The sequence below is a fragment of the Papio anubis genome, chromosome 2 (assembly GCF_008728515.1).
Source record: "Papio anubis isolate 15944 chromosome 2, Panubis1.0, whole genome shotgun sequence".
Taxonomy (NCBI): Eukaryota; Metazoa; Chordata; class Mammalia; order Primates; family Cercopithecidae; genus Papio; species Papio anubis.
In genome coordinates this window covers 28566557-28590414 of record NC_044977.1, presented here as the reverse complement: position 1 = coordinate 28590414, position 23858 = coordinate 28566557, and the positions used below count along the sequence as shown (strand labels likewise).

The 23858-nt window shown below is 40.8% G+C and overlaps 1 protein-coding gene across 2 annotated transcripts in view; it reads left to right on the top strand.

Annotated features, from left to right (window-relative positions):
• Positions 1-7905, top strand: part of GUCA1C (guanylate cyclase activator 1C) — a 48202-nt gene extending 40297 nt beyond the window's left edge. For both annotated transcript variants that reach the window (XM_031662986.1, XM_031662987.1), the window contains exon 4: positions 7340-7905. In XM_031662986.1, coding sequence (XP_031518846.1) covers positions 7340-7533 — 194 coding nt within the window. In that variant the 3' untranslated portion in view covers positions 7534-7905. The remainder of the gene's footprint in view (positions 1-7339) is intronic.
• The last annotated feature ends 15953 nt before the right edge of the window (positions 7906-23858 follow it).

The window sequence follows — 23858 nt, the reverse complement described above, 5'->3', positions numbered from 1 at the left end:
TTTAATCTTAGAGTTGCTGCAGGATGGCAGGGATTGGAGTAGAGTTAATAATCCATTTCAGCCTGGGGCTGAAAGCATTGATGTAGAAGAATGAGTACTCTGGAAGTAGATGGGACGTCACAGTTTTAAGACTTGGTTTAGACAGTGACTTTCAAAAGGGCAGGTCAAGAATGTTTGATAATATCCATGAACACTGGTTGTAGTGCCGGAGTGAGGGGATAGGAAAGTGACCTTCCTTGGAGAAGTACGAAGATTTTGGTATTCTTAGGAAAAAACTAAGGTTCTATTAGTTTGAGGACACAGATAATGTATTCCAGAAAATATGAATATAATTCAAGACTTTTTGTTTACTATCCAAGAAGATTCCCCAAGGGCAAAGTATAATGAATCAATAAAATGGGGACTGTGATTAGAAAGGAACTTAAAATAGAAAGGGCTGGGTTAAAAGAGATGTGAATTCAGAAAAGAGAAATTGTGCCTGGGCAATAGCTGAGGTCACCTGAAGTTAGAGAGATGGGCTCTTTGACCTACAAGAATAAGTCAATGACAGGAAAATGGGGATGAATTATGGTTTCTAGAATAGTTTATAAAACTAAATATACTAATTGTTTCCTCTCATAAAAATTATTATTATTATTATTATTAGGATAATAATATTATCCTAAAATAATATCCTAGCTCTGTTGCCCAGGCTGGAGTGCAGTGGTGTGATCTCAGCTCACTGCAACCTTGGCCTCTTGGGTTCAAGCAATTCTTCTGCCTCAGCCTCCTACAAGTAGCTGGGACTATAGGCGCCTGCCACCATGCCCAGCTAATTTTTGTACTTTCAGTAGGGACGGGGTTTCACCATATTGGCCAGGCTGATCTCGAACTCCTGACCTTGTGATCCACCCGCCTCAGCCTCCCAAAGTGCTGGGATTACAGGTGTCAGCCACAATGCCCAGCCCCAAAAACTTGTATTTTAATTAAAAAAATTATACACACATCCACACCCATATACACTTCGGAGTAACTATGAATCACTATTTCTTAGCAAATGCATATACAGAACTAAAACTGATAGAACTTGCTTTTGTATAAAAAATTATTGACAGCTGTTACATCGTTTCATCAAGAGACAGCTGGATCATTCCATACATCAAGAAAAAGATGCTAACAAATGTGCTGGTGGACAGAGACAGCCCAGTGTAACCAAAGACAAGGAAGAAAAAGTAATGAAGATATAAAAGGTTGATATTTGCAGAAGTGCAAAAGGATTTGGCCAGTATTTGACAGAGAAGAATAATATGAAGTGCTTCATTTACAAATAAAGGGGGAGTTAGCACCACAGAGGAGAATGTCTATCCGCATTTGTAAAAGCTCAACTCTGTATACCTCAAATATAATTTTTTATTGTTCATTATCATTTTTATCAAAACATCAGTATTGATAGAAACAGAGATGCTCAATTAAGTATACCAAAATGCTGTTGACTATACACTGACATATATATGTATATATATTTTTTATTTCTCAAAATAAAAAACAAGTGCATCACTGTGCCGATAATCTTATGAATATTGAAACCAAAAGTAAAGATGATCACAGCCCACAAATATACAACAAAAAGGTACATATATGAAAATCCCAATTTGATTGTAAATTGTTTGCAGAAGAATGGTCAACATCACATCTGTTGTGATAGAAAAATACACAACTTTTGTGAAGTATTCTAAGCATAATTCTTATAATAGTAAATCAAAGTTAGAAGGTTAAGTAAAATAAAGGTACAGGATTAATGCTAGATTTATAACAAGATGAAGAGCTATGAGGTCCATGAAAGCAAGAACCATTTCCGTTTTGTGTACTTTGATATTTCCTATGCTGGCACACAGTAGGTGCTCTATAAGTAACCATGAAATGAAAGAGCGTCTGCTAAGAAGATGTCATATAAGGAATAAAGAAAAGGTTCAATCAAGAAACAAGCACAATATGCAATTCTATCTATAGGAAGAAAGGTATCTATAATTTTTTTTAAATTAACAAATATATGCATATATGTTAAAAACTTCATAAAATATAAACCTTGATCAGTTAGCAGGAGTTAATTACCTATGGGAAGTCAGACCAGGTGCCAGAAAGAGGTTAAAGGGGAATTTTTTTCTTTTCATTACATTTCTGTATTGTTCAATTTTTTTAATAATGAGGACATATTATTGTTATAATTTAACAAATTAGTTTTATTTTTATATTACGAACAAAAGCATCAGGAAAGAGCTTGAAGAGACAGAGGCAGAAAATTGAAGCTAAACATTCAATATTATTGAAAAACGAAAACAGAGGAGACAAGACAAGTCAGGCAAAATGATTAAGTGTGGAATTCTGCAGGCTTTACCACCAGAAGAACAGCAATCCATGTTCTACCATGCTCTGGTTAGGCATCATTCTTGACATGATTTAGGGAGATTTATGGGTGTTCACAACATCAAGTGCAGAAAGTGCCTCAGTAAGTTTCACATAGAGCCAAATAAGGCACAGGGATAAGGGAGACTTAAGTGGCTCGTATAACAAATGGTGAAGGTGAAAAGAGGCCAAAGAGGAAATGAAAAGGGTGATGATGATGATGATGATTATTATTATTATTAAGACAGAGTCTCTGTCACCAGGCTGGAGTGCAGTGGCACCACTCGGCTCACTGAAACCTCCGCCTCCTGGGTTCAAGTGATTCTTCCGCTTCAGCCTCCCCAGTAGCTGGGATTACAGGCACCCGCCACCATGCCTGGCTAATTTTTGTATTTTTAGTAGAGACAGGGTTTCGCCATGTTGGTCAGGCTGGTGTCAGTGCTAATAAACACAATGTTGTGTCATTCAAAATCTTCACCAGCATCCTCCCTTGAAAATTTGGTTATTCTCGTCTCCCAAATCTTCCCCACCCTATCTTTGCTAAGGTTCCAGCCCCAGCTCAATGTTTTATGAAGTTATAATGAAAAGAAATTAAAATTTAAAAAAATCCTCTACACAGGCTGATTTCTTTTAAAATCAGGATGACTTCTTCTTCTTCTTTTTTTTTTAAATTATACTTTAAGTTCTAGGGTACATGTGCACAACGTGCAGGTTTGTTACACATGTATACATGTGCCATGTTGGTGTGCTACACCGGTTAACTCGTCATTTCCATTAGGTATATCTCCTAATGCTATCGCTCTCCCCTTCCCCCATCCCATGACAGGCCCTGATGCCTGATGTTACCCGCACTGTGTCCAAGTATTCTCATCGTTCAATTCCCACCTATAGGTGAGAACATGCGGTGTTTGGTGTTCTGTCCTTGCTCAGAATGACGGTTTCCAGCTTCATCCGTGTCCCTACAAAGTACATGAACTCATCCTTTTTTATGGCTGCATAGTATTCCATTATGTATATGTGCCACATTTTCTTAATCCGGTCTATCATTGATGGACATTTGGTTTGGTTCCAAGTCTTTGCTATTGTGAATAGTGCCTCAATAAACATACATGTGCATGTGTCTTTATAGCAGCATGATTTATAATCCTTTGGGTATATACCCAGGAATGGGATAGCTGGGTCAAATGGTATTTCTGGTTCTAGATCCTTGAGGAATTGCCACACTGTCTTCCACAATGGTTGAATTAGTTTACAATCCCACCAACAGTGTAAAAGTGTTCCTATTTCTCCACATCCTCTCCAGCACCTGTTGTTTCCTGATTTTTAATGATCGCCATTCTAACTGGTGTGAGATGGTATCTCATTGTAGTTTTGATTTGCATTTCTCTGATGGCCAGTGATGCTGAGCATTTTTTCATGTGTCTGTTGGCTGCATAAATGTCTTCTTTTGAGAAGTGTCTGTTCATATCCTTTGCCCACTTTTTGATGGGGTTGTTTGATTATTTCTTGTAAATTTGTTTAAGTTCTTTGTAGATTCTGGATATTAGCCCTTTGTCAGATGGGTAGATTGTAAAAATTTTCTCCCATTCTTGCCTGTTCACTCTGATGGTAGTTTCTTTTGCTGTGCAGAAGCTCTTTAGTTTAATTACATCCCATTTGTCAATTTTGGCTTTTGTTGCCATTGCTTTTGGTGTTTTAGTCATGAAGTCCTTGCCCATGCCTATGTCCTGAATGGTATTGCCTAGGTTTTCTTCTGGGGTTTTTATGGTTTAGGTCTAACATTTAAGTCTTTAATCCATCTTGAACTAATTTTTGTATAAGATGTAGGGAAGGGATCCAGTTTAGACCAGAAATACTAATGTAGGCATGTGCAGTAAATTCTGCTTTTTTTTTGGTGGGGGTTTGAGGGGTGAAGGAGAATTTTTCTTTATAAAAGATTAAGATGTGAATGGGAAGAAATGCATGATTTAGGAATATCAGTAGGATAACTGGATTGCAAAAACAAGACTAAGTAAAATATTCCTGGGTAGCTATTCTATTACTAATGAAACTCCTGAAATTGGTAGTGAGTGATGAAAGAGCACCAGTGATACTGACCTTCAGGGTCCCCAGACATACAGAGTACACCCACCAATACAACAAACAGCACTAAACAACGTAGATTCCAAGTACATATATTTCAACTTATAAAAATAAAATCATGAGGTTTCCGAATAATGTCCTACAAAAATTGAAATATGTTGGGTGGGCGTGGTGGCTCATGCCTTTAATCCCAGCACTTTGGGAGGGCAAGGCAGGCGGATCACAAGGTCAGGAGATCGAGACCATCCTGGGTAACACGGTGAAATCCCGCCTCTACTAAAAATACAAAAAATTAGTGGGGCATGGTGGCGGCGCCTGTAGTCCCAGCTACTGGGGAGGCTGAGGCAGGAGAATGGTGTGAACCTGGGAGGTGGAGCTTGCAGTGAGCTGAGATCGCACCACTGCACTCCAGCCTGGGCAACAGGGGGAGACTCAAAATTGAAATGTGTCTGTATATATAAAACAAAGTAATAAAAACTTAGTGATGACTTTAGATTCCTTTTAAGTCCCACGATCTCCCTGCACTATCATCTCTTACAGGCATTGGCTTTTTGCTGGTAGAATCTTTATCTTTTTTTTTTTTTGAGATGGAGTCTCACTCTGTCGCCCAGGCTGGAGTGCAATGGCCTGATGTTGGCTCCCTGCAACCTTTGCCTCCCGAGTAGCTGGAACTACAGGCGCCCACCACCACGCTCGGCTAATTTTTTTATCTTTAATAGAGATGGGGTTCCATATGTTGGCCCGACTGGTCTGGAACTCCTGACCTTGTGATCCGCCCGCCTTGGCCTCCCAAAGTGCTGGGATTATAGGCGTGAGCCACCGTGCCCGGCCTTGCTGGTAGATTCTTTAGTGGGAAGCTTCTGGACCTCCACAGGTGACTCTTTCCAGGGAAATACAGAAAGCATTCTTTTAATTTGTTGGGGCCTAAATCCACAGTCACATTAAAGCAGAATAGGAAGTAATGTTAAAGAACATGAGATAAAGGGAGGCAATTAGTCAGTGTGTGCCTTCTGAGCTCCTACCACATTCATAGCACTGTAGTCAGCTATAGTGGTGGTAGCTGTGTGGTAATAGAAATGGTAATTGTGGTTAGGGCTTAATAAATGTGATGAATAAATGAATGAATGAATGTTGACTGCTAGAGGGAAACAGTGAAGAAAATTTCAAAAGAAGTAGTTTAGATATAGTAAACATGTTACTAAAGGTAGAGTTTGATGATTTGCAACAGAGATTTTTTTTTTATGGTAAGTGGTTAGGTAACATGAAAAAGTTAATATGCAGAGTTCACAAGTGTTTTGAAGAAAGTGGAAAAGCAGCAGTGAATACTTCCATCTTTTCTCTCTTTTCCATGTCAGTAACCTGCATTGCTTTTCAACTGAGACCACTACTATATCCCGGTTCTTTCAGATGCTGCCTCTTCTGTAGCCAGTAGTTAGAGCAGAGAAGTTTTATAACTAAACAGTCAAAACTGTCTCCAGCTCCACTTCCACTTCTCTCTTGGTCATACTGAGCCCTGATAAATTTGAAAAGTCTTTGGGGTTGGGAATTTACCAGCTGTGATTTTCTTTTGCAAAGGGCAGTTATTCTGTGATTGTTTGAGGTTCCCTGCCCCGTTGCCACTGACCCATGGGACTCTCCCCAGCCACGCATGTACCACTTTTTAAAATTTGCAATCTTCTCTACTCCCTATGGTTTCTTCCACGATTGGACCTTTTCTGTGACACACATGGGGCCCTACTCCTGACTGCTGTTAACTGAGGTTTTTCACAGACCTTTCTTCGGCATAAGCATAACATAAGGAACACAGATTAGATTTTTCTCTTAAAAAATGCATTTTAGCATTTTGCTTTGAAACCAAAAGGGAGGTGTCTTACGAATATATGATGATTCATGCTTTTTGACATTTGAATCAATGTTGCGGTATTTTAGATATTTGTCTTCTCCATTAAAAAGTATAGGTACAGCATAACACCTGACTCAGTCCCTGCTGACTTCCTTCCTTGAATGCACTTTCTCCAGTTCTTGAATGCACTCGACCTGTCTTTGGCTGATCTATCCATCCACAAACCTCCCCTGGGTACAGTCTCTTTGAGATCAGTAACTGCATCTGTACCCATCAACTTGAACACACTCATAATCCCCACCCAAATGATTCATATCAACAGAGAATTCCACCTCCCTAAAAAATGTTTAAAAGTCATCTTGTGGGATGAAGGTAGTAGAAAAACATGGCAGCCAGGACACATGGATATAAGGTGATAAATTTATAGCACTGGGCTGGCCAGCACAGACTTAAGACATAACTCAAGACGGTAAGATTGGGACTCAAAAACCAGAAAAAGAGAAGAGAAATAATGACCAATAATAACTTGTGGAATGAACACATGTTGAAGCTTTCTCACAGCTTTGGACAGTCCCAAGAATAATTTCTTCAGAGAGAAGAATATTGAAAATAGCCTTGTGAGTAGTCATTTTGTCTTGATCTTAAAAATCTCCAATCTATCATGCTCCTAAGACTTGGTCATATCTTCGAGATTAAAAGTCCAAAAACCAATACTCTGCAGAGATATAATTGTATATGTGCTCTTATTTCATCTGGGGCATTACCTGATGTTTTCAGCTAAATGTAAAAATAGGTTTATTATCTTTATTTTCATTGGCAACCCCACCACTGAATGCTTTTATTTATTTATTTTTTTTAAATGAAGATCTTCAAAGATCTTAGAGTCTGGTTGAGAGGAAAGGATATCAAAAGAATATCAATAAACATACCAGTGGGTATATCATTTGTGCCAGTGAGTGGTATAGACAAAGCCTCTTCTTAACTGTTTTTTTTTTTGTTTTTTGTTTTTTTTGTTTTTTGGTTATTTTCTAGGAGAATTGACTTTAGAAGAATTTATCAATGGCATAGCAAAAGATCAGGATCTCCTGGAGATTGTTTACAAGAGCTTCGACCTCTCCAATGTGCTAAGAGTAATCTGTAATGGGAAGCAGCCAGACATAGAGATAGACTCCTCCAAATCTCCTGACAAGGCTGGCCTAGGGAAGGTGAAAATGAAGTCGCTGTGAGAATACCTTTCCCAGCTATCAATGAGCACAACATTTCAATAGAGAAGAAATAGAATCTTCCCCATGTACATGCTGTTGATTTCAGGTCTTTGTTATAATTCATATAGGCTTGTGAATATAGCACTTATTTTAATCCAATAGAGACTTCCATAAAGATCCTAAACAGATGCATTGTTGCTTTTCTGTGCTCTCTCTGCGGATTAAAACATAATAATTACACTGAAGGATTGTCTCCGTACCTATCCATTCAAAATAGAACTCTCATATGTGTTTCCTTGTGCACTTAATCTACACCTTGAAGTAGAACTGGATTATCAGTTGGAAAGCGTTTCCACAGTTTAGCATTCTCAGATTAAACGTGCATGTGGTAAATGTGTTTGCTGCTTCTTTGTTCTTGTTGCATCTGTATATTATAAATGACTGAGTTCTGGTTTATTTGAGAAACTTTTTTTTCTGCACCTATTTCTCATTGGTGAATGCTGTCTTGCATTAGTAATGATGCTCTGCTTCAAAAGAAAAATCTTAAGCTATGTAGTAAGAGGAGAAAACTTCAGCCGGGGCAGTGAGAATGTTTTCATATGATTCGTTATAAATTTGCATCCAGTTGTGCATGAAAATGCGATGTATCCTCTGTAATTATTATGCCAGTTGGAGGTTTGATCAGAACAGCAGACAGCCAGGCTATGCAACAACAAGCACTTGACATTTTAAACGATCCTGACATTATAGCTCTGACATTTCATTTTTTATATCCTTTCCAGAAAATGAAATGATGAATGGGACTTCTTGATGGGTTAGAACTTTTTAAGGTTTGAGTTCTATATCACAGGCCCATTAGTATGTCTGTCAACGACTGGCTTTCTTGTAGAAACACAGAGGAGGTTTCTAAGACCAGATGTGAACCATCTTTAGGTCAAAAGCTTCATAATTAGGCTTTCATATTCAAATTTGGGTTAAAAACACACAACTGGAAGACTACAAAGAGAGAGTTGGACTGTCCATTTCTCCCTTACAGCTGTCTGAGCAGATTAGTGCAGAAATGGAGGCACGGAGGAAATAAACGGCAGTAGAAATGAAGTATAAGTGGAGGTAGAGAAAAAGTTATAGATGAACATATAGATGGAGGTAGAAATGTCCTCAGAATTTTTTCCCAAAAGATTTCAAGGAGATTCACAAAGATGTATACAATGCAAGATAAAATGTTGAAATAAAATTATCACAGATAATATAAGGAAAATTATTGTAGCTGCGGTGACACAAAGTTTACTTGTTTGCAAAAGGTGCATTACTCTTTGCCTCCTAGAAGTGAAAAGGGAAACATCAAAACATCATTGTAAGAGCCAGAATATCAGCCAGGTAAACAATCCCACAAAGTTGTTGTGTTGCCAGATGACATTATGCCTTAAATTGTCCAGCGTTCCATGTATTGTTAAGATTTGCAAATGCAAGTATAGCAGAGAAGTTAATATGCAGAGTTCACAAGTGTTTTGAAGAAAGTGAGAAAACAGCAGTGAATACTTCCATCTTTTCTGTCTTTTCTGTATAAGGATATATTTCTGTATAAGGATAATGCTAAAGAGAACTCATTTTCCTTGTAGCTTAATCTTTCTCAGAATATCTGAACCTATTTAGGGAAAAGGCAGCAGTTTCAAGGCAGAAGCTGTTGCTTGCCAAGTTCACCCCGTCTTGGCTTTCGCTTACAGAATTTCCACCCAGTGCTTCCCTCCCTGGCCTGGCCTGGCTATTTTCACTACTGGCGGTGCCATTCTCACTCCAGGCAAAGTAAAGTATTGTATTCATGGATCCTTTCAACTCAGTGGCCTCTGTAGCCTCAACATCCTCCCCTCCACCCATCTTTCATGGGCACTCAGGGCCCTTCTGTTCCTCTGCCCCAGGACTCAACCACCTCCGCACACCCCACTCAGAGGAAAGAGATGGAGATGATGGGACAGTGCAAAGGGAAGTTGGGACACCAGCAGGCAGCAAGTTGGAATACAGGAGAAGGGCTTGGGGGTCAGGCAAGCCTGGGTCTGAATCGAGTTCTATTAGTAGATTCTAAAAGCATGTACTGTGTGACTCTGGGGAAATGACATGATTTCTTTGAGTCTCAGCTACCAGAATTAAATGGGGATAACAGCAACATCACTGGACTATCAGGATTAAATAAGTCCCCTCAGCAAAATTCCAGAGTAAGTACTCAGTGCATGTAGAAAAAGAAGCGGGTGGGTTCCCCACCTTCAACAGGATTGACCCTTCAGTCAGGCAAGATCCAGTCAAGGAAACACAAGGAAACCACACTTATATTAACAGAGAGAGCTTAATATAAGGAATTGATTTAAAAGGCATTGGAAGACTAGAAATGCAAAGAGAGGACACTGAAATAGCACAGAACTAGTAATGGCAGGAAGCAGCTACCATCCTAGGCTAGGGGAGCAAAGAGAAGAGGTTGGGGTTATTAGAACACAGAAGCTTGAAAGAGGAGAACTGGGACCCAGCTTCCCATGGAAGGAACACAGCGTGCCTCAGAGGAATGTAGGAAAAGTATTGCAATCAACGATCACTGCCAGGACAGGGCTGTTGTTGAGGCGAGGCTGACAGGAACAGGAGGGGTCAGCTTGTTCTATCTCCTCTTACCTAGCAGTTTCCCTCTAGCACCTGCTATGGGCTGGGCCTACCAGGGAAACAACTGGCAGAGGAGAATTGTCAGCAGGGCTCCACCCAGCATCACAGCGCCTATTATAGAAGGATGGGCTTGGAGCTGAGAGTGTATGACTTAATGACCAGCACAGATGGGATGGGTAGGATGAGCCAAGGAGACACCGTCCAGACACCATCACCATCATAGGTAGCATATTAAGAGCACCCAAGCTCAGGTTTAGCCTGGGCCCCGCCTGCCACTGTCTGTTTTGAACCCTGTAGTTTCCCTCTGACTTCCCCAGGCTCCCGTCACTCTGCTGCCTCATACCTTGATCCTCTCTCTCAGCATATAATCCCTTTGGCACCATGACTGGTTTGTGTAGTTTGCCCAGATCTGGTTTCGGTTTTTCCCTAGATGCTGCCTCTTAGATTTCTAAGTTCTATTCTGTGCACTGTACCCAAAGCTCACTCCAGGTCTTCTGCCTCCCAAACTGACCCCCCAGGTTCATAGCAGAGACGTGAAAGGGGTACTCACTTCCCTTTCCAAAGAATAGCTCTGTCCTGTGTGTCCTCTCTTGGTGTCCCATAGCACACCCTGGTAGGTTTCTTAGGAAAACTTGTTGAGGCCAGACACGGTGGCTCACATCTATAATCCCAGCACTTTGGGAGGCTGAGGCAGGAGAATTGCTTGAGCCCATAAGTTCAAGAACAGCCTGGGCAACATAGCAAAACCCCATTTCTGCAAAAAATACAAAAATTAGCCAGGTGAGGTGGCGTGCACCTGTGGTCCCAGCTACTTGGGAGGCTGAAGTGGGAGGATCTCTTGAGCCTGGGAGATTCAGGCTGCAGTGAGCCGTGATCATGCCACTGCATTCCAGCCTGCATGATAGAGTAAAATCCTGGCCCAAAAAAGCAAAAAACAAAAACAAAAAAACACTGGTTGGTGGATTGGGAGAACGTAAAGGTACTAACTGTTCATCGTAAGAAAACAAATCATAAAACAATATCTATGTTATAGTTTTTTCTGAGGGTGGTCCAAAGGAGGAGATAAGTCAGAAATTCAGAAGCCAAATAATTTTAGGGCTGGGTGCGGTGGCTCAAGCCTGTAATCCCAGCACTTTGGGAGGCCGAGATGGGCGTATCACGAGGCCAGGAGTTCGAGACCAGCCTGGCCAACATAGTGAAACCCCATCTCTACCAAAAAACAAAAATTAGCAGGGTGTGGTGGTGCACACCTGTAATCCCAGCTACTCGGGCGGCTGAGGCAGGAGAATCACTTGAACCCGGGAGGCGGAGGTTGTGGTGAGCCAAGATTGTGCCACTGCACTCCAGCCTGGGCAACAGAGCAAGACTCTGTGTAAAAAAAAAATTAAAAAAAAAAAAGTACGTTAGGTTCATGGTTAGGTGAGGTGGGGGGAAAAGAGAGAGAGAGACTGTGGGGGGAAAGCCATATTTTTTCCCTCAAGTCTCCTTAAAGTCATCTCTACCAAAGTGCTGCTCCTTCTCTGTCATTTTCTCTGCAATTTAACAACATGATGCTGAGTCCAAAGGAAAAGTCCTAATCTACCTATCAAGTCATGGTATTTTAATAAACCTAATATTTTAAAATAAGTGTCTTCCTCTTTCAGATGATAAGCCTTAAGCAGAGCCTACTGTCCAGTGACTTTTTAAAAAACTTTCATTCAGCTTTATTGTTTAATTGGAATTCCGTGAATTTTCCTTCTTATGGCTGTACGGCAACATTTCAAGTAAGGGAAACCATGATATGTGGGCCAAGTGTCTGAAGAACCTCAGGAACCTTAATTAATTTCCGAGACTCCCATTGACCAAATGGCACTGACCAAACCAGAATGACATCACTGTTTAAGGAGAACCTAGATTTTCCTATTACTTTCCTGTTTTTTTGTTTTTGTTTCTGTTTTTAACTACAATTTTTGATGCTTTGAAGTAAAGAGATATTATTTTATTTTACTTTTTTCATTAAAGAAATATTTACTGAATACTTTCCAGGTGCATGGCACTGTACGAGGCTGGGGATAAAGCAGTAAATTAGACATATATTGTCCTTGCCATCATAGTGGATAAGAGACATCAGTGAGTTACATGATTGAATAATTCATTGTAATTGTAGTTAAATGCTGAAAGCTGACATACAAGGGGCTATGAGGGCATATAACTGGAATCTAACCTGTATTAACAGTCAAGGAGAGCTTCCTGGGGAAAGTAACACGTTGGGTTTTTTTTACTATTTTTTTAAGATACATTATTTTAAAAAGAAAGAAAGATGAAGAGAAAGATACTAAAGCTTGTAATAATTTTTGCCTTATAAAAATGACAGAAAAAATTTTTAAATATTAAGCTAACAGCATGTTACTCAAGTTTCTCTGTACAACTGAAGATGCACCAGGAAGAAGATGCCCCGATTCTTTGGCCCAAAATACGGAGAAATAAACAGAGAAGGAAACAGATGAGTTGCTGCTGGTCCGGGAGGAGGACAGCACTGATTTGATTTCCCTCGCTTCGCCACACTGCAGCAGCCAATCAGCGACTGCTCCTTCAATGAAGCCTGGGTTCTCCGGGCATGAACAGAGAACATAATTAGCTAAAGAAGTGTTTGTTTAAAGCAGAAGAGTGATAGGAAATGGGGTGTAGCAAATGTTTCCTTCATTTTTCTTTCCAAAATGTGTTGGACTAAAAGTTATTGGGGAAATAAATGAGAAAATGTGGTTTGTTTAACACTGAAAGCATGACTGAGAGGCAAATGAAGAGACCTACAGGATGGGTTAGTGCATTAAAGAAACAATGCGAGTGTGGAGAGAGGCAGCAAGCTCTGCTCCCCCTCCCCCATTTATATTAGAATAACCTTTAAAAATGAAAATGAAATACAGAAAAAAAAATACTGACATTTAAAACCAAGCGAACGTCCTGTGCTTGCTGAAGAAATCGAAATCATTAAAACTGGGTGGACAGGGAATAGCTTTTTCAGTACTCAGAATTTGTTTCTGGGGACAGCTGCAGGTACACAAAACTGAACTTTGAAAGTAAACCCTGAGAATACCAAGTTTTTTCAGCAGAATGGCACACAACGTTGAGAAAAGTATTTAGGGAGGCAGAACGGCTGCACTGGAGTAAGCACCAGATCTGGATTCTAGTGACCTTTGACAAGTCACTTTACCTCTGAGCCCTGGTTGTCTCCGCTCTTGAAGTAAGAGAAACAATCGCTGAATTTCCTTCTACCTCTAATATTGTATCATTCCATGAGACTTTCATAATAGAGGAAATGATGCCTTTAGCACCTCAAAAAGGATTAATTGTTTAGAAACAAAATTGAGGAAAATTTCTTAACATTTGATGCAAACTGCAAGCCCAGATTTCTTTGGACTCTTCTGGCCACTGACTCTCAGATTGCTACCTATGGACTCTATGTCACAGGTGATTTACTTTTGTCCCTATACCTAATTCTGAGTGCTCTTCATCAAGCATGGAATGGCAGGTCAGTGATTAGGCTGTCTACATAGAAGTTACCTGGAAATCTTTCAACATGAAAGGAAATGTATATCTCTGATAGTCATGGTGATTGTAATGCAAGACCAGGTGTGGAAACCATGACTTCTCACATCTCTTTGAGCGTCCCATCCCCGGTTGCCATGGAAATGGCCAGAGTCCATGCACACTCTATCTCCTAGCATTGACCTTTAAAGTACCTTGGGGCCATAGAGTTCTGCATATTTCCTTTGTAAGATATAGGAAAAAGGTCACAGACTTCCATGCATGCAGTTTAACTTAAATCTCATCTCCATCACTCACTACCACCTTGGGTAAGTCATTTTACCTTGATAAACCAGAGTTTCCACACCCATGAAATGAGATTTCGGATATTTGGTTGGGTTACTGTGTGGATGACATGAGCTAACACACATAAATGTCCAGCGTGGTGCTCGGCCCTCATCATGTATCAGTGCATTCTGGCACCTCCAACTTTTAGAATCTTTAAGGCCTCAGGTACATGAAGCTAAGGTTGCTTCTTAGGGAATATTTCCCAGTCTGACCTAGAGGAAGGCTATATACTTTCAAGACACTTTAATATTTTGGCTCTTTAGTCACATTTAATTGGCCATTCCAATGAGGCCTAAGAATATAACCATCTATAAACAATTATCTCTGGATGGACAAAATATATCAAATACCAACAGGCCCTTTCGACTGGTCCTCAAACTATACCATCATTGGTATAAAGATTATACCAATCTTTAAGATTTTCCCCATGTTGTTAAAATGACCCTGAGCCCTCACCTGTTTTCATGGAAAAGTCTTACAATTAGATGGCATGGTTGGCCTCTTTTCCACACATGAATATTACTCCAGCATAGATGTTTATTTCTTCCAAGCATACATTTCACATTTCTGTAATAACTTACACTTTTAAGGAGCATTTTAAGAAATATAACATCAAAATTAATAGCAATTCATTAAGATAATTTTGATATACATGTAGCTATTATGACTATCATTTAATATCTATTATTCAGATGGGTATATGTGAGAAAATTAAATTGAAATATGTCTAGAATTAGAACCCTTTCTGTACCAAGATACCACCTCTTACCCCACCGGCCCACGCTAGGCTGTCACTATGTCTCATCTGGATTATTCTAGCAATTTCCTAACTAATCTCCCTACTTCAACCCTTGTCCCCACAGTCTATTCTCAATAGAGCAGCCAGAGTGATCCAATTCAAGCACAAGGCACACTGACTTGATCTTTACAAATTATATGAATATATCAAAGTATTACATGCACTTCCAAACTATGTATATCTATTATGCATAAATTAAAAAAAGAAAAAAAAATCTTACTTATAGATAAAACGTATATTGACACAGGAAAATGTTCATGAGTGGGCGGAATAAAAAAATATTATGCTATAATAAAAATACATATTTTTGTTTTAAAAAAGCATAAGGCAGATCCTGATTTAAGACTCTCATGTGGCTCCTACTTTCATTCAAGATAAAAGCCAAAGTTCTCAGAGCGGCCTTTAGGGCTTTACATAATCCACCCGCTCTTTTCCCCTTATTTTTCTCGCTTCATTTGCTGCCACTCTCGCCCTCATTCACTCCACTTCAGCCACAGAGGCCACTTCTAAACCGCTCCAAGCACAGCCCTCCTCGGGAACTTGGTTCTTGCTATCCTCTGCCTGGGATATTTACCTCTAGAATATCAACATGACTTTTTCTTTCACCTCCATCAAGCTTTTGCTCCATTGAGGCTTTTGCTAAATTGTAACCTTCTCAATGAGGCCTTTCCTGACCACCTTTCTAAATTGCAAATGTCCATTTCCTTCACCTTGACACTCTCTATGCTCCCACCCTACTTAATTTTTGAAGCAGTGTTAGAAGGTAGTGTTTGCTACCTTCTAACCTACTATGCCATTGTTTATTTTGTTTATTCTTTGTTTCTCTTTGGAATATGAATTCTACAAGGCAAAGATTTTTGGCTCTTTAGTTTATTAACAGATCCTCAGCACTTATGATGCAGCCTAGCACATAGTACATGCTGAACAAATACGTTGAATGAATAGAGGAAGTACAAACCTTGTCAATCATTATACACCTTAAATGTGGCAGAGCTAACAAAACTCATTTTCTTTTTTCTTTTTTCTTTTTTTTTTTTTGAGACAGAGTCTTGCTCTGTCGCCCAGGCTGGAGTGCAGTGGCCGGATCTCAGCTCACTGCAAGCTCCGCCTCCCGGGTTCACGCCATTCTCCTGCCTCAGCCTCCCGAGTAGCTGGGACTACAGGCGCCCGCCACCTCGCCCGGCTAGTTTTTTGTATTTTTTTAGTAGAGACGGGGTTTCACCGTGTTAGCCAGGATGGTCTCGATCTCCTGACCTCGTGATCCGCCCGTCTCAGCCTCCCAAAGTGCTGGGATTACAGGCTTGAGCCACCGCACCCAGCCACAAAACTCATTTTCTTTTGCAGAGTCTTTCATACCATGTGTCCCTTCATTAGATCACAGAAGTCATAATGGGGAAAATAGTTTTTTCTATTATCCTTCAAATTAATTTCCATGGGAGCTCATATCATCCAACTGATGCTGCCATTTAAAAAGTATTTTTGAAATTGACTTTTAAGCAGCTGCTTGATCACACAAGAAAATCATAATGTTATCATCATATTATCCCAGCTGCTGATGGTTTTGGTTTTTGATTTGTAGTTTTCTTACCACAATAACATTTGTTTATCTGTACTCTGGTCACCGGACTTGATTACGAATTGTTTCTGGCTTTTTTCAGAATTCAAAATATATTCTAAAAAAATAGAATAATGTGCCACCACTGAACGCAAAATGGTTCTCAAAATATAAATAGATTTTTTAAATACTTAAAAACACAAAACTATTTAATCAAAAAATTAAAAAGAAAAGAATAAATTAAATTCATTTGTACAAGTATGACAAACACATCTAACACATTTAAAATACAAAACCTCAGACAAATTCACAAGAACAACACGAAGATTCCAAAGATGGGGAAACTATCAGGATAGAAAATTTGCGAAGGAGAAAATACAGTGACTACTAAACATACAAAAAACGTTTCAAGGTCACAGATGATAAGAAAAAAACCCACAAATTAAAACAAAACAGAAACAATTTTATACGTCAAATTTAAAGTTGCTTTAAAATCAATCTGATGGTAACATTCGGAGAAGGGGGTTGACAGATATAAGGGAATTCTTTGTACTGTTTTTACAACTTTTCTGTAAGTCTAAAATTAGTTTAAAGGTTAAAAAAATAAATGCTCTGTTCAGTTTTATTGATCTATTTGTCTGTTCCTGCATCAATACCATACTCTGTAAATTACTATAACATTACAATAAGTCTTGATATCTGATATCTGCTTTCTTTTTTCTTCTTGCAATTTCCTTGGCTATACCTGACCCTTGGTATTTTTATGTAAAATGTAAAGTCGGTTTGCCAATTTTCACAAAACCACTGCTGGGATTGTCTATAACATTGAATTTATAGGTCAGTCAGGGGAAAGAAAAGTGAAAGACAAAAATGTAAAAGTGAAAGAGAAAAAATGTGAGCTGTAACAACAGCACACTGTGTGTATCTTCCTCTTTTATCTCTGTGAGCTCCTCTCCTAGGTCCTCTAAAAAGAGTAAAGCTGGACTTGACCAGAGCTTGGATCTCTCCAGATTTACTGTCTGGTCTAATTGGTATACAGTTTATTTTTCTATGTGGAGGATTATTTTCTGATAAAATATTAATCTGGTATGAAAGATAAAGCTCTCAGCCAGGCGCAGTGGCTCATGCCTGTAATCCTAGCACTTTTGGGAGGCCAAAGTGGGTGGATTGCCTGAGCTCAGGAGTTCGAGACCAACCTGGGCAACATGGTGAAACCCCGTTTCTACTAAAATAATTTTTAAAAAATCAGCCAGTTGTGGTGGTGGGCGCCTGTAGTTTCAGCTACTCTGGAGGCTGAGGGGGGAGAATCGCTTGAACCTGGGAGGCGGAGCTTGCAGTGAGCCTAGATCAAGCCACTGCACTCCAGCCTGGGTGACAGCGCGAGACTCAGTCTCCAAAAAAATAAATAAAGCTCTCTCTTCCTGTCTTCTAGACTAAGTCCTATTTTAGCAGGTGTTTATATCATTATTTCAGGTAAATTGACAACTTTGCTTACATCAGCTTAGGAGTGGAAGATGAGAATTAATTTCAGTAGAGCAGTCAACAGAAGAAACCTAGCTCGACATAGCTTCAGCAGAAAGGAAAATGTCCTCACACATGTAACTTAAACATTCAGACAGCTGGATACAAGGGCTCAAATGATGTTATCAGCTCTCTGGATCTCTCATCTTTGTTTCTATGTTGGCCTCATACTCTTCTTCAGTGTCCTCCCTAAGGCTGAGATAGATGGCCACAAATGAATCTAACCCAATTCTCCATCCCCCAGGAAAAGAGTCCCTTTCTCCCACCCCCTCTACCTACACCCATGTATCTAATCTGAGGGAAGCCTGTGCTGCTTGGGACCATTGTCTGTATCAGCCACTGTAGCTATGAAGTTGGGACCGTTGTCTGTATCAGCCACTGTGGCTACGAAGGTGAAAGGTATGGCTAGCCTTGCTCACACACACACACCTTCTTTGGCTAGGTGTATGTTGTGGGATGGGGGCAAGCTGTGTGGGGAGCCATCATTAACCTCACCTGAATCTCAGAAATGGGTTTCCTACAGCAGAGAGGAGTTCTGTTTCCAGAAGGCAGAGAGAGCTGAACAGACAAGAATAGCACAGGATGCTGAAGTTACAAAAGTACTGAACCTCATTTCACATCACATATGGTAGAGAGCTAAGTGAATGACAAAGTAAAACAAAGCACCTTTTGTTAAACACTGCAGAAACTATTGTAGAATTACTGCAAATTTTAGGCATTGTCTGAAAATTTTTTGTAAATTTAAGCATGGTCTAAAATATTGTTATGAGTCCTTTCCTATTAGGACTTTTCCCCTAGATTTATTGAGGTAATGTGTCCAGAACTGGTGGGTTCTTGGTCTCGCTGACTTCAAGAATAAAGCCACAGACCCTCACAGTTTGTGTTACAGTTCTTAAGGGCGGCACGTCTGGAGTTGTTTGTTCCTTCCAATGAGTTCGTGGTCTCGCTGGCCTCAGGAGTGAACCTGCAGACCTTCGTGGTGAGTGTTACAGTTTATAAAGGTGGCGCGTCCAGAGTTGTTCATCCCTCCTAGTGAGTTCGTGGTCTCACTGGCTTCACGAGTGAAACTGCAGACCTTTGCAGAAATATTACAGCTCATAAATGCAGCATGGACCCAAAGAGTCAACAGCAGCAATATTTATTGCAAAGACCAAAGAACAAGGCTGCCACACCACACAAGCGTAACAGAGAGGATTGCCACTGCTGGCTGGGGTGGCCTGCTTTTATTCCCTTATCTGGCCCCACCCACATCCTGCTGATTGGTCCATTTTACAGAGAGCTGATTGGTCCATTTTACAGAGAGCTGATTCGTCTGTTTTACAGAGAGCTGATTGGTCTATTTCACAGAGAGCTGATTGGTCCGTTTTACAGAGAACTGATTGGTCCCTTTTGACAGAGTACTGATTGGTGCATTTACAAACCCTTAGCTAGACACAGAGTGCTGATTGGTGCATTTACAATCCTTTAGCTAGACAGAAAAGTTCTCCAAGTCCCCACCCAATTAGCTAAACACAGAGCACTGATTGGTGCATTTACAAACCTTTAGCTAGACACGGAGTGTTGATTGGTGCGTTTACAATCCTTTAGCAAGGCAGAAAAGTTATCCAAGTCCCCACTTGTCCCAGAAGCCCAGCTGGCTTCACTTCTCACTGGCACTTACCACGGGACTTTGCAGCACCTACCGCAGGCACTCTGGCAGCCCAGAGGGAGCTCATCCCAGACAACCAAGAGGAAAAGAGGGGAAGCGAGACAGGGATGGAGACCTGCCATCATGGCCAACGATCCTGCGAAGAGGGAATGGCGGTCCACACATGGGACCCAGCCTCCAATCAAGCCCAGCAGGTGCCAGCCGGCCACGTGGACTGTGGGCCCGCTGAACCCGCACCCACCCAGAACCCGCGCCCACCCGAAACCCGCCGAGCCCACGCCCACCTGGAACTCACACTGGTCCAGGAGCACTGCACACAGACCTGCTTCCTGCCTGTGCCTCTGCCTCCACACCTGCCTGCCAGCAGAGGGAGCTGGCTCCAGCCTCAGCCAGACACAGAGAAGGGCCCCCACTGTGCAGTGGTGGGCTGAAGGGCTCCTTGAGCGAGGCCAGAGCGGACGCCAAGGCCAAGGAGGCGCTGAGAGCCAGCGAGGGCTTCTAGCACGTTGTGTTGTCACCTCTCAATCCCCCGTCTAAACAGGACACCCCAACTACTGTTGGGAATTTGGCCGATGACTGCTCTAGCTACTTCCTGCTGGATAGGGGCAAAGAAAGGGCCCTGCAGTTGTAGTATCCTCCACAGGGGAACTCTCTAGGCCAGTGAAAGGGCCAGCGGGTCGGTCCAGGGGTCCTTGGTAGAAGTTGTTGAGCTCATTTGGGGTTCCATTTGTAAGACCATCTGTAGCTTGCTGGCCTTGATTCTAGAGGAAACAAATTTGACAAGGAGGTTAAAAATACAGGGCCCGAAGGTGAGTAATAGCAAGATGGCTGTCACGGGACCTAGAAAGGAGAGCAGCCATGTTGCCCAACCCCAGAGGTTGGTATAAGAGTTTGAAAGTTGTCTGATTTCAGAAGCCTTTTCCTGTAAACGCCGGGCGGCATCTCGTACTATCCCTGACTGATTAGTGTAAAAGCAACACTCTACCCCTAAGAAAGTGCAAAGTCCTCCTTTCTCAGCAGTGAGGCAGTCTAGACCTCGGCGGTTTTGGAAAGTCACTGCTGCCAAAGAGTCTATTTGGGATTGTAGTTACTATCCTTCCTGAATAGATTTTGTTATTTCTTGCAAACTGTCTGAGAAATTCTTTGAGAGTGTATAAGTAGTAGGATAATGAAGTAGATAAACTGGCTCTTCCGGGTCCTGTAGCAGTGGCCATTTCTAACCCTATAAGTAGGGGTATTCGTTGTATGGCCCTGCACTGACAGACTTGAACTTTGAGGGGCACTGGTAGGGTCTGATTTCTGTAAGATTAGAAGTTAGGATAATATATGTTACACTGTTAACTTTTAGCAACTTTACTTTTGTTGAAAACCTTGTAAGTTTCGGATTTCAGTTATTCTTTGCCATTAAGAAGACCTCGTTCAGTCCATATTAACTTAGAATTGGCATAGATGGCTCCTTCCTGATTCTGTAAGTAGTTTAAGGTTTGGCTGAGTGCAAACAGCTCACATATTTGAGCAGACCAATTATTAGGCAATTTTCCTAACTCTGCTTCTGTAAGAGTTTCCTTATCACTTACTGAATACCCATTGTGTTTTTTTTCCTTAATTGCCCCGGAGGAACTATCTGTAGTCCTGTCCTGAAGGGAGTTCCTCCTAGATCTGGTCGGACCTTTGTACGGTAATTAATTAAGATTTAGATCCTCAGTTAGGAAACCTGCTGGGTTAAGGATTTTTCATAGGAAGGCTACAGGTTGTCACTGGCCTCAGTGCTTTCGGCTATGCCCTTGTTTACACTGACAACAAGGTGGTATTGGAGTGTTATAGTGTTACAGAGAAGACCTTCAATGATCAATTATAGGTTTTAAATTTACCCTGGCTTTTAAAGGAATAGGTACACTGTTTGGCACGGCCAGAGCCGACGCTGAGGCCGAGGCCAAGGAGTCGCCGAGAGTGAGCGTGGGCTGCTAGCACGGTGTCATCTCTCAGTAAAATTGATGAATTAAAACTGTACATGTTTAAGAGATACCACATGATGATTTTATATGTGTATACATTGTGAAATAATTACCACAATTAAGTTAATTAACACAACCATCACCTCACATGTGTCTGTGGTGAGAACACTCTTTTTTTTTTTTTTTGAGATGGAGTCTCACTCTGTCACCCAGGCCAGAGTACAGTGGCGCGATCTCGGCTCACTGCAAGCTCCTCCCGGGTTCAAGCCTTTCTCCTGCCTCAGCCTCCCGAGTAGGGGGGACTAGGGGGGACTACAGGCACCCGCCACCACACCAGGTTAATTTTTTTTTAAAAAATATTTTTAGTAGAGACGGGGTTTCACCGTGTTACCCAGGATGGTCTCGATCTCCTGATCTTGTGATCTGCCAGCCTCAGCCTTCCAGAGTGCTGGGATTACAGACGTGAGCCACCGTGCCAGACCGAGAACACTCTTTTCGCAATTTTCAAGCATACAATACAGTATTATTATTTACAGTTGCATGCTGCACAATACATCCCCAGAATCTATTCATTTTATAAGTTTGTACCCTTTGACAAACATCTCCTAATTCCCCTGACTGCACAGCCCCTGGCAACCACTACTGTATTCTGCTTCTCTGAGTTGGACTTCTTTAGATTTCAAGTACAAATGAGATAATGCAGTTTTTGTCTTTTTGTGTCTGGCTTATTTCACTTTGCGTAAAGTCTTCAAGGTTCATTCACATTTTCTCATATAGAAGTATTTCCTCAGTTTTCATGGCTGATTAATATTTATTTAAGTATATATGTACCTAAAGAATTAATAACTAAATATTATTTAAGAAATTTCATATATATATATATATATCTCACATTTTCTTTATCCGTTCATTCATCCATGAGCATTTCTGCAAGTACTCAGGACTATTTCTATTGCTAACGTGATCCCCATAAGACTTTGGCACTTTCCCACACCAGCTGGAGAATGTACCCCCAGTCACCTACTAATAACACTGCTCCAGGCACTGGGCGAACTCTCCCAATTTCCCTTCATCACTTCAGTGACCACAATCCTGGCTGCCCATTAGAATTTCTCAGGAAGCTTTACAAAATCCCGAAGATCAGGCTATACCTGAGGCCATGTGAATCAGAATGTCTGGGATTGGGACCTAGAGTTCAGCACTTTTTAAAGCTCTTTGGGTGATTCCAATTTGCAGCCAAGGTTGGGCACCTGATCCAGTGGAAGGCAGCCTTTATGCTGACTCATCCTAGACAATCCTTGCTTTCCTACTGGAGTGATAAAACATAGAGGACTAAGACTGAATAATGACCAGAGCGGGAATGGACAAGAAAGTATTATAGCTCTGCCTGCATTGGTTTTAGGCCATGAACCCCAAACAAGAAACTGATGGGCCAGACCCAATCATTTATGGTACCCACAGCATTTTTAAAAAATTAAAAAAAAAATCACATGGATTGTTTTATCTTGTCTTGATATTTAAAGACTGAGGCAATACTGGGCAGCAACTAGTGAGCTGCCATTGAGTAACAACAGCCTTCTCGAGGCAGAATATGGATTTTCCAGTTTGTCATAGTTTCATCACTCTCTTTTAACAAGATATAAAGATGCACTGATGCAGATGTAACTGAGATGTGGGTATAGGTAGAGCCACCGTGGCTATCACAGGGACGTAAAGGAGATGCTGACAGATCTCAATGATTCTGTTCTCCACCTAGGCAAACTTAACACCTTGAGGCAGAATTCATTCAATGCAATTATTTAATTCAACAACCACAAATAATAGCATTTGTACAGTGCATTCCAATTTACAGAGAACTTTGACACTCGTTTTTCATCTGATCTTCATAGAAGTTATATAAAGAAGGCTTTATTATGCTTCCTACTTCACAGATGAAAAAATTGAGGCTCAGATGATTTCACGAGATTTTAGGTCATTAAGTCCCCAAATCAGGACTTGAATATATGCTTTTTATCTTAAATCCCATAATCTCAATTATAACATGTTGTACTCCTCCCCAAAGAACAATAACAGCTTGAAAGGCGTGTTGAAAAGTTGTAATGAATAACGGAGCTAGAAAACTCTAGGATGTCTGGGTGCTGATTGTATGCATAAGGCACCCTCAGACCGTTCCTAGCACAAGCTGGAACCAGTTACAGCTGCCTGCCTTCTATAAAGCAGGGCCTTAAACTCAGGATTAATTTAGCTAAGGGCCAAATGAGCACCATAGGTACCGTAAACATTAATTTGTACTGTACTTATCCAGAAATTTTGAAAGATTTAAACCTTTCTAAACTGAAGTTCACTTTGAAACTTATATAACTCCGTAATATC